This window comes from Myotis daubentonii, chromosome X (genome assembly GCF_963259705.1).
Source record: "Myotis daubentonii chromosome X, mMyoDau2.1, whole genome shotgun sequence".
In the NCBI taxonomy this organism is placed as follows: domain Eukaryota; kingdom Metazoa; phylum Chordata; class Mammalia; order Chiroptera; family Vespertilionidae; genus Myotis; species Myotis daubentonii.
The window spans coordinates 14441760-14454114 of record NC_081861.1 but is presented as its reverse complement, the minus strand read 5'-3'; the positions used below and the strand labels follow the sequence as shown (position 1 = coordinate 14454114).

Genomic DNA, 12355 nt, shown 5'->3' with positions numbered 1-12355 from the left:
TGGTTTCTTGGGATGTTGCAAAGATTTTTAAACAGAGAAAATTCTCTGGAATGGCATTCCAAGTCTTCAGTAGTTTGTTTTCAACGCTACTGAAATTACTCTTTCCCTCTTTCGTCAATCCATGTCTATGGTCTTTAAGATAACGTGTTACGTAAAATTATTTATTTATCTAATATGCACCTACACTGAACTTATCTGAAAAATAAAAAGTCAATATTAAGAAAAAATTGTAAATTGAAGATTATGAGAGAGGGTTTCCCGTGCGAACACAAGTTACTGGCATGCCATGTTTGGCACGCGTGCCAGGGGTTGCCCACCCCTGCTCTAGGGCATGTCTTCCATGAATAAACTTATTTTTGAATGAATGCTTTGTAAACCTGTTTAGAAGTACAAAGACCATGGACTGAACACGAATCTTGACTGGGTGCTCATCTTTAAGCTGAGAGGCACCTTGGGGTATTTTCTTCCCTAATGCCTCTGGATTCCCTTTCAGAACAAAGGAACGACCCTCAGAGAGGACAAATAACACCACTTACTGGCAGGGCTGGGACCAGGACCTAGGACCCGTGCAGGTGGTGCCTTTCCATCTCCCTATACAGAGTGATTATTAAGACCAAAGTTACCCAAAACAGCTAGAGAACATGGATCACCGAAACCACTGTCGTATCCTCTCCTCTATGGTGAAGATGACTTGAATTTTGCTTTTGTGCCATCTCACACCCAGGCTCACATCTAAGTTCAACTACATATTTATGATTATTTTCATATCAGCTTCCTTCAGTCACAGCTAGCTAAACAAGATGGAATTTAACTTAGTAGTGAGTCTGTGTATGGTTCTTGAAAAGAAGCTAACCCAAGAGCAAACAAAATGATTCAATGTACCTATCTTCAAGGCTATGGCAGAACAGGAACACAGTGGTGTGTGTGTGGGGGGGGGGCTTGGGAGGGGTAGGGGGCGGAGGGCTTCTGGCAGGGAGAACAGGGCTGGCTTCAGAGTGAGTCAGTGAAATGCTTTGTTTCCTCAGAGCTGAATATGTGCCCAACCACAAATCACCAATGAAAAGGGCAAGTACCAAAGGAGATCCAATTTGGAAGTGGGAAGCCTGAAATCTGGGAAAGCCAAAGCCCACCCACCTCACTGAAGAAAGGAAATGGGGCATAGGGGAGGCCTCAAGGGAGTCTGAATCTGAGGGTCTTGGGAGGGTGATTTGAGAAGACACATGCAGGTGCCCCAAAGTGAACCCATCTTGGGTAGTGAGAAGAGTTCCTATGTGGAAGACATAGAAACTAAAGCCAATGTTATTGTGACCTGAGAGTGGTGAGATTTGGCAGCAAGCCAAGCTCAAGAGGGGGCTCTGAGGACATCAGAGGGTGTGGCTGCCCATTCCCACTGCAACACCGTGTTTAACATCTTCTCTCAGGTGCTTGGGTAGCACTGTGGTTGAGGAATGAGTGGAACATTCCCAACTGTGCTGAAACACAGCCCTATTCTAGGGACAACTGGACCCAGGGCTAAGAAAATAGGACTCTCTTTTGGGCTCATCTGAGCACGACCTGCCAATCAGTAGGCACAGCTGGAAGAGACAAAGCAGGAAGCTTGTGAGGGGTGCATTGAAAATGGGGGCTACCTACTGAGACTAGGCAAACCACCATTTTCTGAGTGACACAGTCCCCCAGGAGCCCATCTGACCCAGGCAGTCTTGGTGGTTGCCCAGGCTAAGACTAACCAGGGCCTTGCCCTTGAGCAACAAAGAGGCCATGAACCGCCTGCACCCCTTCTGTAGGGATGGGGGTGGAGATAGGATCATGACCTCTCAACACATCCAGTGAACTAGCAACAAGAAAAAATCTTCCTGGCAGCATATGAACACCTTTTATATTAACCTGAACACTATTTCTCTATACTTTTAGAAGAGAGAGAAGATGGGGGCCCTCCCGATATCCACTCCCCTACACTTGGCCAGGGCCCACACTCCAGAGCAGCCATAAGTCACCTTTGTGACAGCACATGACTTAAGCAGCTGGTTGCCCCACGACCAAGACTCTAGAATATTGAGGACAGTGTATGTAGGGCGTCACTGCTGTGACCAAAGGCATTTCTGACCCCACTTTTGAAGTGATAGGATCCTGGGTACCAAGTGCTTTTTGATGTAGAGCATCAACATGGCTAATCAGAATACCCCTGAGATGCAAAAAGCCAAACTGGCCCCATCAGAGGATGGACAACCACCAATAATGTTCCAATATGATACATCCCCAGATCCTCATGTGTGTCCAAGGCTTTGGAGGGGCACGGGGACCAAGAAGAGAGCCCAGATCCAAGCCCCCAAGACAACCGCAACCACTGGACCCAAACAAAGGCACCAGCAGTGTGGAAGGAAACAACATTCTTCTTGGGCTGTCCTTCCCAAGAAAGCCTTGGAGGATAGTGGAGGATGAGCCCTTCCCGTCTGTGTGTTGGAATGATGACGGAGACACCGTGATCATTGATGAAAATCTTTTCCAGAGCGAGATTCTTTGCCGAAGGGGCGACGAGCAAATCTTTGAATCGAAAAGCCTGAAGAGTTTCATCTGCTTGCTGAACCACCATGGCTTTAGCAAAATATGCCCAGGAAACTCTTCAGTTTGCTCTGCAGGGAACAGGATGGTGGTAAAGTAGAAAGTCCTCCCATTTCCCACGATCCCTGTTTCTCAAACATCTTCCTAGTGGACCCAGCAGAACAATATACTGAAAGGGCATGATTTCAGGGCCTAACCCCTTTTCATATGATACAGTATTTATGAAGAGATGAGAAAGTATAGATTTTCATTTGAAACTATAGCCCCCTTAGAGATAACCTGCAGGGATGAGTAAAGAGTCTGAGCGGCCAGTTAATGTCAAATAGGTATATTTTCTCCACAAGTGACTAATTTAATTAATTTTCTTTCACATCTACAGAAATTGCAATTTCCAGAGAGGCAAGCCTTGCCTCCTCGAGAACATTACAACACAAGGCAACCCGGTGACATGTGTTTGTCCAGGGACCAGTGTCACCCCCCCCCAAAAAAAAAGAAAGATGAAGATGGCCCCCACAAGACACTCCCCAAGATCACAGCACCAGAGCGGCGGCAAAGAAGCCGAACAAAAGGCTCAGGAGACAGGCAAGAATGATTGGGGACCCAATGCCTTCCCCCCCTGCCCCCCGGGCATTCGAGATCACAGTTCCTCAGCCCATGGAGAGTGCCAGGGAGGTCCAGTGCCCAAGTGAAGCAAGTGGTTCAAGTGGGGAGGGTACTTTTGGCAGTGTCATGTTTGTTCCCTAGGATATTGCCGGAACCAAATGACATAGGGGATCTGCTACCCCCTCCCCCCACCCTCATCAAAAGAACCGCTACAAGGTTCAGTGATGTCTTTGTACAACATGTGCTATTCCACACTGATCGCTGGCGTTTCAGTCATGACTCCATCAAGGACCCTGACTAGGCTGAGGAGGAGCAGGAGGGCTCCTCAGATAACAAGTGTTCAGTCTGTGAGCGGTTCAAGCACAATGCAGGCCCATAATGTCACAGGCTTTGTAACCATGAATCCATTTCCACTTTAATAAAGAAAGGCAAAAACTACATGGTACAGAATAAACAATCCAATGATAATTGTGAGTCTGTGTTCTTCTGTTTCCGCGCCACACACCTCATCAGAATGAGCCTGAGGAGGCTAGAAATCCTGGCTCCAGACAGGCTTTTGTCCCAGTTGTCCTCGTTCATTTTCACACCCTCGACAAGGAACTGGCTAGGGGGTCCTGAGGCAAGCTCAGGAAGATCTGGTCCCCTGATCCTTGCCTACTGGTCAGGAGACAGAAATGCCCAGCATCACCTTATATTAGTCATGCAACTTGAAACAGGAGGGTCTTTACTCACAGATCTCCCTATGATGCCAGGAAGTTTCTGATCAGCATCAGAGTGTCTGTAGACCAAGTTCCAGGGGCCTTGCAGAGAGGCCCACCTAGAACCCGGACCACCCCATCTGCTAAGCAGTGTACGACAGAGCCAGTCTGACTCAGAAGACTGGTCATTCCAGGCAATGCCTGTGAGAAACCACAGCATCCTCACAGCTAACAGCTATTAGTAACCCCGCTAAAAGTGACCCAAATAAAGATTGCTCATACAGAAAACAAACGAACAAACAAACAAAAATAAAACACAAAAAACCTCTACCTATCACTTTTCCATCAGAGTTGTATTTCAGAGCCGTTCTTGGGTCACAAGGTAGCTATGTGACATGTGTAACACAAGCTCTCGTGAGCCCAGGGACACTTTTACAGCAGACCAGTCACTTGCCAGGACAGACAGCTCCTTTATTTCAAAGTCTGATGTCCCTTTCACTGTGAGTGAGGCCAGGCCTGGCTGGTCACCCTCTGGCAATCATTCAGTGCCCGCTCCCAGACCGCCCACAAGGAACCCTGGGTGCTGCTGAAGTGTTCTCTGAGTTTGACCAGAACAAAAACATGGGCGTCCCAAACAATAACCACTTCTATGAAAGCGTTTTTCTCTGTAAAACCCAGGACTGAGCAGGACCAAAAATAGTGATAGCACCAAGATATTTCCTGACAGCTTTCCCTTTTCCCTAAAGGTCAGAGTCCTTGACACAGTCAATGAGCCCAGGGAGGCATCTCACAAGGACAGTCCCCTACATCTGGGCACAGAAATCTGTTTAGTTGAACAGCAGATGGTGGGTAGTGCTGTCCACAGTGGTGCCAGTTCAGTTCTACATCCGCGGCATGATGGCCCATTGATGGTCATGATTCAGCTGGATTCTCGGTGACCTTCCTGTGGAGTCCTCCTGCCCCTAGGGGACAGGTGCTGTGGGATGCCTACCTGGAAGATATCCTTTCCCCCTTTCCTGGGTATGGGCTTCAGTAAGCACCTGGGGTTTGAAAGTGCCCTCGGGTACTTCTGCTTCAGGTTGGTCAGTACAGCCTGCTTTTCCAGCTCCACAACCTCCTCAGGAGCACATTTTCTGGGCCCGCAAAGATTCCCCAAAGTCAAGGAGCCCTGGGAACCACGAGAGAAGCATTGAGATGTTTTTCCTTCCATAAACCAAGGGCTTCTCTTGAGAGAAAAGGGTTATTCAGAGTTATACCCACTAGAGGCTAAGTTGATTTCACCAAAGAGACACAGAGTCAGCTGTGTCCCTCTGCCTGAGCACTTCCGATGTGTCAAACTCTGCTCAGGGAACCCTGGGTGAGGCCCAGGAGAGAGGGAAATGAAGTGGACAGAGCCTGGTCACTACTGGGCAGGTCCCAGCCTGGCTGCTGGGGGCAGCACCTACAGGTCAGAAGGGCCCCAGCTGCTGTGGGGAACCCACAGGCAATCAGACCCCAAGCTCTTCACCAGGTGCAAGAAGGTGGTGTGGGACCACAACCAATGAGGGGTGAGCGAAAAGGCCCAGGATGCTATGGGCTGTGGGGGTGGGGCAGGTGTGTGAAGTCAGGCAGACAGCCTGAGTCTGGAGGCCACCTGACCCTCTCTGTGTGCTGTGCAGCGTCCTCTGGTCTGTCACTCACACACACATGCATGTACACACATAAACACACATGTGGGCATACAGGCAACACCACATGCAGACTTGGACCTGTCCCTGCCTCTCGGATCAGCAATGGGAACTGAGGCACAGTGTCGACAGAAGGGTTCACCCAGGTCGTAGGAACTCGGCCCTCGGAACCCCAGCCTGGGCCCCTTGCTGCCCCTTTGAAGGTGTGCTGCTTACACAAACTACAGCCCCACTGCCACAGGTTGAAAAGAAAACAAGCCCCAAATTCCTGAGCAAGGTCCTGGGGGTCCTCTTGGAGGGGTGTGGGTTGCTGCTGGGGTATCAGGCCTTGCCAGGGATTACTCCTCTCCCAGACTTCTCCCTTTGGGAGCAGAGCCTGAATCTGCGTGGGGTTCCACCCCAGCCTCTCCAGAAGCAGATCCCGCCAGGGGGCTCTTCCCAGTCCCTGTGAGCAATGTGGATGGCGATGGTGCCGTTCCTGTGGCGGCTCAGTAGGGTCGCCAACGAGTCTCCAGAGTCATGACCCCATTTAAGACCAAGCCAGCATAAGGCTGCCAGGAGAGGCAGGAGAACTCCATCTCCTCTGAGATCCATGGGACTCACGTGGCCTGTGGGAACCCAAAAGTGTGAATGTCAATCAGCATCATGCATCAGCCCTCCGTGTTCATGGTCTGTGGGCTGACCTCTCCCCCCAACGTCCCCTGGGGCCCTGGAACCAGACTGACAGGGATGGTGGGAGAGCAGAGAGTGTTGGCTCCTTCTTCCTATCCCCACTCACTCAGCTGCCAGGCCCCATGGAAAGGGCTGGTGATGCAGATGCCTCGTCCATCAGATGCAGTCTTTGGGGAGCTCAGGAAAGAAGGTGGAGACAAGTAAGGAGAGGCACTCAGGACAGGGTGTGGTCATTTCCACAAAGGAGGTCACTGAGGCCAGGGGAGCACAGATGAGGGAGAAAGGGTGCTTTGGCTTCACACCGGGTGAGTGGGTTCTAGTCCTCTCCCAGCGCAGACCCTCCTGGGCTCTCCTTATCCTGCCCACCCCCACCCACCCTAACACTGTCAGCTCCCTCCTCTTTTCACCCCAAGGTGCTGCAGTTCCCATGCACCCCGGTCCCTCTTCCAGGGCTTCTGGTTGCAAATCCTTGGGCTCCAACCACAGCTGGACCCTGGGACACCACCGTGTGAGGTCAGATCATCCTGCCAGGTGTCTCCCTCGGACCCCTTGGGTGCCACCCTCCTCCATCCCCTGGCTGCACCACTGCTATCTGCTATCAGCAGACACTCCTGGCCCGCACCTGAGTCTACAGAAGGACTGATGAGTAGGAAGAATTGGCACCAGTACCCCACACACCAACCCACTTCGAGGACCTGGGATGGGCATGATCCAAGAATCCTAGAATTCAATCCTCAAATAACGGGGATAGGGTAGTGTCACTGTCACCCAGTCTACAGTTGAGAAGGTGGCACAGAAAGATGACTAGATGGCCCATGATCTTGGGGGCCCTGACTGCTTCACCCACTGTCCTTGCCTTTTACCTGATGAAGGGGGACCTAGTACCTAGCGGAGCTCAGATTCCACAGGGCTGAGTACCTGGCCCGTAAGAGGACAGTCACAACGGGTGGCTATACATCATCATCATTGGGCCTGAGCTTCAGTTCCACACTACACATGAGCAACCTCCCCCTCTGGTTGACTCTCCCCTCCTGTCTAAAAGGACGTAAACATCACTTCATCTATTATGTCATCCTGTTTAAGAAATCATACCCACTCTCAAAGACAAAGACCCGGGGACAAAAGCTGCCTCCTGTTCACTCCCTTCCCAACCAGGTGTCCTGCCTGTCCCTCCACCCAGCTCCTCTCCTTTGTATCCCCTCCCTCTCTCTGGCTGGGGTGCCTTTCCCTGTGAGGACAGAGGCTCAATGAATGTTTAGGGTGTACATGAACCAGTGAGAAGGGTATTTTTTTACTGTTCATGTTTCTACATTCTTGAATAAGCTACGAAAATCTAGCTCTGTGTGTGTGTGTGTGTGTGAGAGAGAGAGAGAGAGAGAGAGAGAGAGAGAGAGAGAGAGAGAGAGATACAAGAATTCAAAAATTAACTATTTTATTTCTGTTTTACAGCTAAGTTCTTTCACATTGAAAAATACGATTCCAATTCCATATTATCTTGTTACAGAGTACCAATAAAATGACAGATTCCTAATTAGTTTTACAAAATAGCAAAGCGCTTTCTCTTTAGTTAAATAACAATAAACCTGTGTGACCTGTGTCATTTGTAAACTTGGGTTCTGAAGCTAATAAACATTCTACTTAAAGTAACATTTTAAAATACCAAAAATAAAAGAAGATACATTTCTAAGTCACCCCAATGGAACAGAGACACAAAGATGTCATTCACTATGATTCCCTCATCCCCAGTCAGGCCCTGCACTAAGTGCTTAGATCACGACTGCCCCCCTAAAACACAAAGTAAAGAAATCTGCCCTGGATTTCAGTCAAGGCAGAAGAAGCCACTGGGCATGGCAGAAGAGCTTGCACTGGCCATGGCAGTAGTATCATCCGTGGTCCTAACTCTGGCCTGGGCTCTCTGTTCCTCCTCTCTCAAAGCCTCCTGATAGAAGTGTGTGAAGGATCTGGGGTCACTCCCACTGACCTGGGACAAAAACTCCAGGACTTTCAACTTGGTGGTCTCAGCGTGGGCCCTGGGACCCCACAGGAACTCGTACCGTGCAGGATCGCTGTTGGGCACCTGCCGGTACTCCAGGTACTGTTCCTGCACCCAAACTCTGGTGAGGAGCTCCCTGGGCTCCCCATAGAGGCTATGCTCCATCCCCGCATGCACCCCCATGGCATTCAGTGCTTCCCATATCCTCTCTTCGGGGACACAATCATCCTCCAAGACGATTATACTAAGGATGAGTATCAGCAGGCCCGTCTTGGGCATACTGTGCTCATCGCTCACCATCGCATCATAGGAGAGGCCCAGGTTGGTGACTAGGACATAGGTGTGGCTGGTGGGGTCCACTTCCTTCACATCAATGCCATAAACCAGCTGCATGCACTCAGAGGCCTCCCTAAAGATTACAGCAAAGTGGTCCTGGTGCTCTCTGATGATGCTACTCAGCATTTCTGCCCTTGTGGTCTGCTCCTTTGTGCGATACTTCAGGAGCAGGAACCCCACCAGATCAGCTACCTTATCATTAATCACACATCTGGGCAAGGACTCTGTACCTGGCAGGGCCCAGGAGGTACTCGGACCCTCCCCTTCTTCGCTGATGGATTGGCTCAAGGGAGCAGCAGCGGCAAGGGCAGTAGGGGAGGCATGGGCACTTGGAGAGCTCACGGGAGAACTCGGTGCCCCAGCAGCAGCAGGAACCTCCTCCTGCTCCTCATTCTCTTCCTCCTCCACATTCTCCTCCTGCTCCTCCCCCTCCTCCTCTGAGGTGCTTGGGTTACTTGAAAGCAGAGGATAGCTAGAGGAAGAGGTGGAGGAGGAGGAAGAGGAAGCAACAGGGGTGGAGGAGGAGGAGGAAGAATCCTCTTCCACAGGCATGGGAATATCAAGCGAGGAGCGTTGACTCTTTGGAACTCGAGGCATGATGACTCCTGTCAGGCAGCCACAGGAGTGCAGGCAGGAGGTGTGCAATGAGGACTCACAGGCCTGGGGGAGAGAGGAAGGGTAAGTGGCCTCAGCTGAGTACACCCTTGGCCACTGTGAGAAAGGGGGACTACAGGTCTCCTCTTTAGGGGTGCTCTTGGGCCTCACTGGGGTCTCTCCTCCTGGGTGGCCTGTACCCTAAGATCCTGAATGAGGAAGTCAGATGGCTCTTTGGGGTACAGTCGGCATAGGCCAGGGTTCTGTGGCTGGCAGTGGGGTGGGGTCGGGTACTGAGGGCGTTCTCATCGATTCTGGCATGGGGGAGACCCTAGGGACACATTCTAGGTCAGGGCAGGCACCTCACCTTGACTGCTGGCACTGCCTGGACCTCCTCTGCTCTGTGACCTGTGTTTTGTGCCTCAGACCTAGGCCTTTACCTCCTGGTTCCTGGAGTCCCTGTAAGAGGAAACGGGGAAACACCTCAGCGTGCAGGTGGCATGCACAGCCATGGGCCTCCAGTGCTGACAACAGGGAGGCCAGGATGCTGTGAGGTCCCCACTGTTCTGGGCTGGATGGTCTCCTGCATCCGCCCTCGGCGTCCTCTCCTTTCCCCTGGCAGGGCCTGGAACCTCCCCTTGCTGGACCTGAGGCAAAACTCTCAGAACAAGGCTACATACCCCTGAAACTGAACAGAAGAAAGTGAGGGGGCCCCGCAGCAGACCACACCTGCCCAGAACCTCCCACGGGATACAGTATGTCATGGCCAAACTCTGTGGGGTCTATCCGTCCTGGGACGGGGAATCCCCTCAGTCCTAACTGTGACATCTGACAGGGTCTTGGATAACTTCCTGTGCTGACCGGAGGCCACTTACCTTCAGACTGAAATGCTCACCTTCCTGAGTCACTGGTGGAGGACGTGAGGGACAGCACGGCTAGCCACCACGTTCCACTTTCTCTCCTGGCTGACAGAAGTGGCAAAGTAGGGCTGGGACTCCTCCTGTTGTGATGTGAGGGGTTCCCTCAGTCCTCAGCTGAACCTTGAAAAGAGACAGCAAGACTCGGGAGCAGGGGAGGAGCATTAGGGTTCCTTCTGTCTTTCCTCAGATTGCTCACCTGCAAAGAGGTCAGGGTCCGGGCCACCTCCCCCTCCTCCTTTGCTGACCTGCATGTGCTCCCCTCAGTCCAGGTCTCTCACCTACCTGAGGCCCCCCCTTCCCTGCCCCCCCAGCCACATCAGAGTGCTCTCAGTTGGACAGCCCTGCCTGGTGTGTCAGAGCTGAAAGTGGAAGTGGGGTGCATGTCCTTGAGGCCCACATTTGTTCTGGAGGACAATTCCCCCTCCTTCCTCCCACATGGTCAATAGCTTGGCCACTTGCAGTGCCCGAGTGTCCTGGCTCTGCTGTCCATACGCCTCACCCTTTGTGTAAGGCCAGACCTCTTTCATCTTCCTGAGAGCAAAGGGAGCGGGAGAAGCCATGGGAAAGCGATTCCAGAAATCCCAGGGCTGAGAGCAGGTGCGGGCTTCTGTGGGGTTCCCACTGTGGTGGGATCCAAGGTTCCCTCAGTTCTCCCTTAGGATCCTCCCTTGACTCTGGCAGGTGCTGGCCCCACCCTCTGCTGATGTGAGGTCCTGCTCTTTATACCCAAGCCCCAGACTGTCAGACCCAGATGCACCAATGAGGAAATGCCCCCTAGGATCATCCTCCACGAGGCCTGCCGGATGGACTATGGAGGGCCCTGGGCCCACCCTCTGCTGTTCTCAAGTATTGTTCCCGGTACCGACCCGGTTGTGAAAGTCAGCGCATGCTGTGTGTGGTCATCCTCCAGCGGGATCCCGGCACTGACTCTGGTTTGGTTTCCAGGGTCCCTGCGTCCACCCTCTGGGTCCTCACCTTGGCTATGGCAGGTCCCTGGCCCACCATCTGCCGAGATGGGGTCCTGATCCCTGTACAGAACCCCCAGAGTCTCTGAGACCAGGACTGACTCTGGTCTAGCTTCCAGGGTCCCTGGCCCACCATCTGCCGAGATGGGGTCCTCCTCCCTGTACAGAACCCCCAGAGTCTCTGAGAGCAGGACTGACTCTAGCTTCCAGGGTCCCTGGCCCACCAACTGCCGAGATGGGGTCCTGCTCCCTGTACAGAACCCCCAGAGTCTCTGAGAGCAGGACTGACTCTGGTCTAGCTTCCAGGGTCCCTGGCCCACCATCTGCCGAGATGGGGTCCTCCTCCCTGTACCGAACCCCCAGAGTCTCTGAGACCGGGACTGGAAGCAGAAGGGAGGAAGGGGGTGTGTTCATCCTCACAGGTGGCCCCCATCTGCTCTGGCAGGCGCCGGCCCCGCCCTGTGCTGTCGGGGGTCCTCATCCTCACAGCCACCCCCAGAGACTCTCAGACCCGCCTGCGGAGGTCAGGTAATGTCCCGCGTGTGCCCCTCCCGAGTCCTGCGGGCTGGCTCTGTGGGGGTCTGGGGTCCTCCCATCCCTGACTGCCCTCTGACCAGGACTCTCCGAAGCTGCTCTGCCCTCCATGCGGAGGAGAGGCCCAGCTCCTTACCACCGCCCCTTCCCAGCCGCCGCTGTGCAGTCTGGGCACCCCGCATGGCCACCCGGCATGGGGCCCCTCCCAGAGGACAGCAGGGGCACCTGTGCGGCTTCCCGCTGCGGTGCGGTGGGACCCGGGTGCTCACTGGGACTCCCGCAGGGCCCAGCCCGCCTCAGCCCCAGTGAGGTCCGCCCCACCCGGGCAAGCCCCGCAAGGCCCGCGTCATGGGAGCCCATGGGAAGGTCACAGAGGCTGCCTAGGGCTGTGGGCTTCACCCCCTGCGGGCCCGGGGCTGGCTCTGCTCCTGACGGCAGGGGCCCTGGGGCCAGCCCCGTCTGAGGGACCCGGGTGGCCTCGGGGCCTCCTCCCACGCAGCCGCCCGCCACATGGACCCTGGAGGCCCTGGGCCCTGTGGAGCGACGCGCCTCGCCCCTCACCCCGAGTCCCCAGACCTGGCTGCGCCAACCACGACCGGCCGCGTGTGGCCACCCCCAGGGGCCTCCCGGGACGGAAACCGTTGTCCCAGGGCCCGGGGTCCCTCGCCCTCCCGGGCACCCTCACCTGGACTCGGGCGGGTCCCGGGCCGCCCTCGGGATGTGAGCGAGCTCAGGATCTCCTGGGCATCCCCAGTGTCTCAGAGACCCGGATGCGGAAGTGAGGAACGTGCTGGGGCAAGGTCTCTGAGACCCG

General features: G+C 53.8%; 1 protein-coding gene and 2 pseudogenes across 1 annotated transcript; 1 reads left to right on the top strand and 2 right to left on the bottom strand.

Annotated features, from left to right (window-relative positions):
• The first annotated feature begins 2187 nt into the window (after positions 1–2187).
• On the top strand, positions 2188–3541 carry LOC132223378 (heat shock transcription factor, X-linked member 3-like; annotated as a pseudogene).
• Positions 3542–4779: 1238 nt separating this feature from the next.
• LOC132223377 (protein EOLA1-like) lies at positions 4780–6105 on the bottom strand (annotated as a pseudogene).
• A 1913-nt stretch (positions 6106–8018) lies between these two features.
• On the bottom strand, positions 8019–11488 carry LOC132223375 (melanoma-associated antigen 10-like). Its single transcript, XM_059678613.1, has 3 exons — positions 11428–11488; positions 11018–11257; positions 8019–9133 (listed from the first exon to the last, which is right to left on the bottom strand). Exons 1-3 carry the CDS (start codon positions 11486–11488, stop codon positions 8019–8021), a joined length of 1416 nt encoding a protein of 471 aa, XP_059534596.1.
• Positions 11489–12355: the final 867 nt, after the last annotated feature.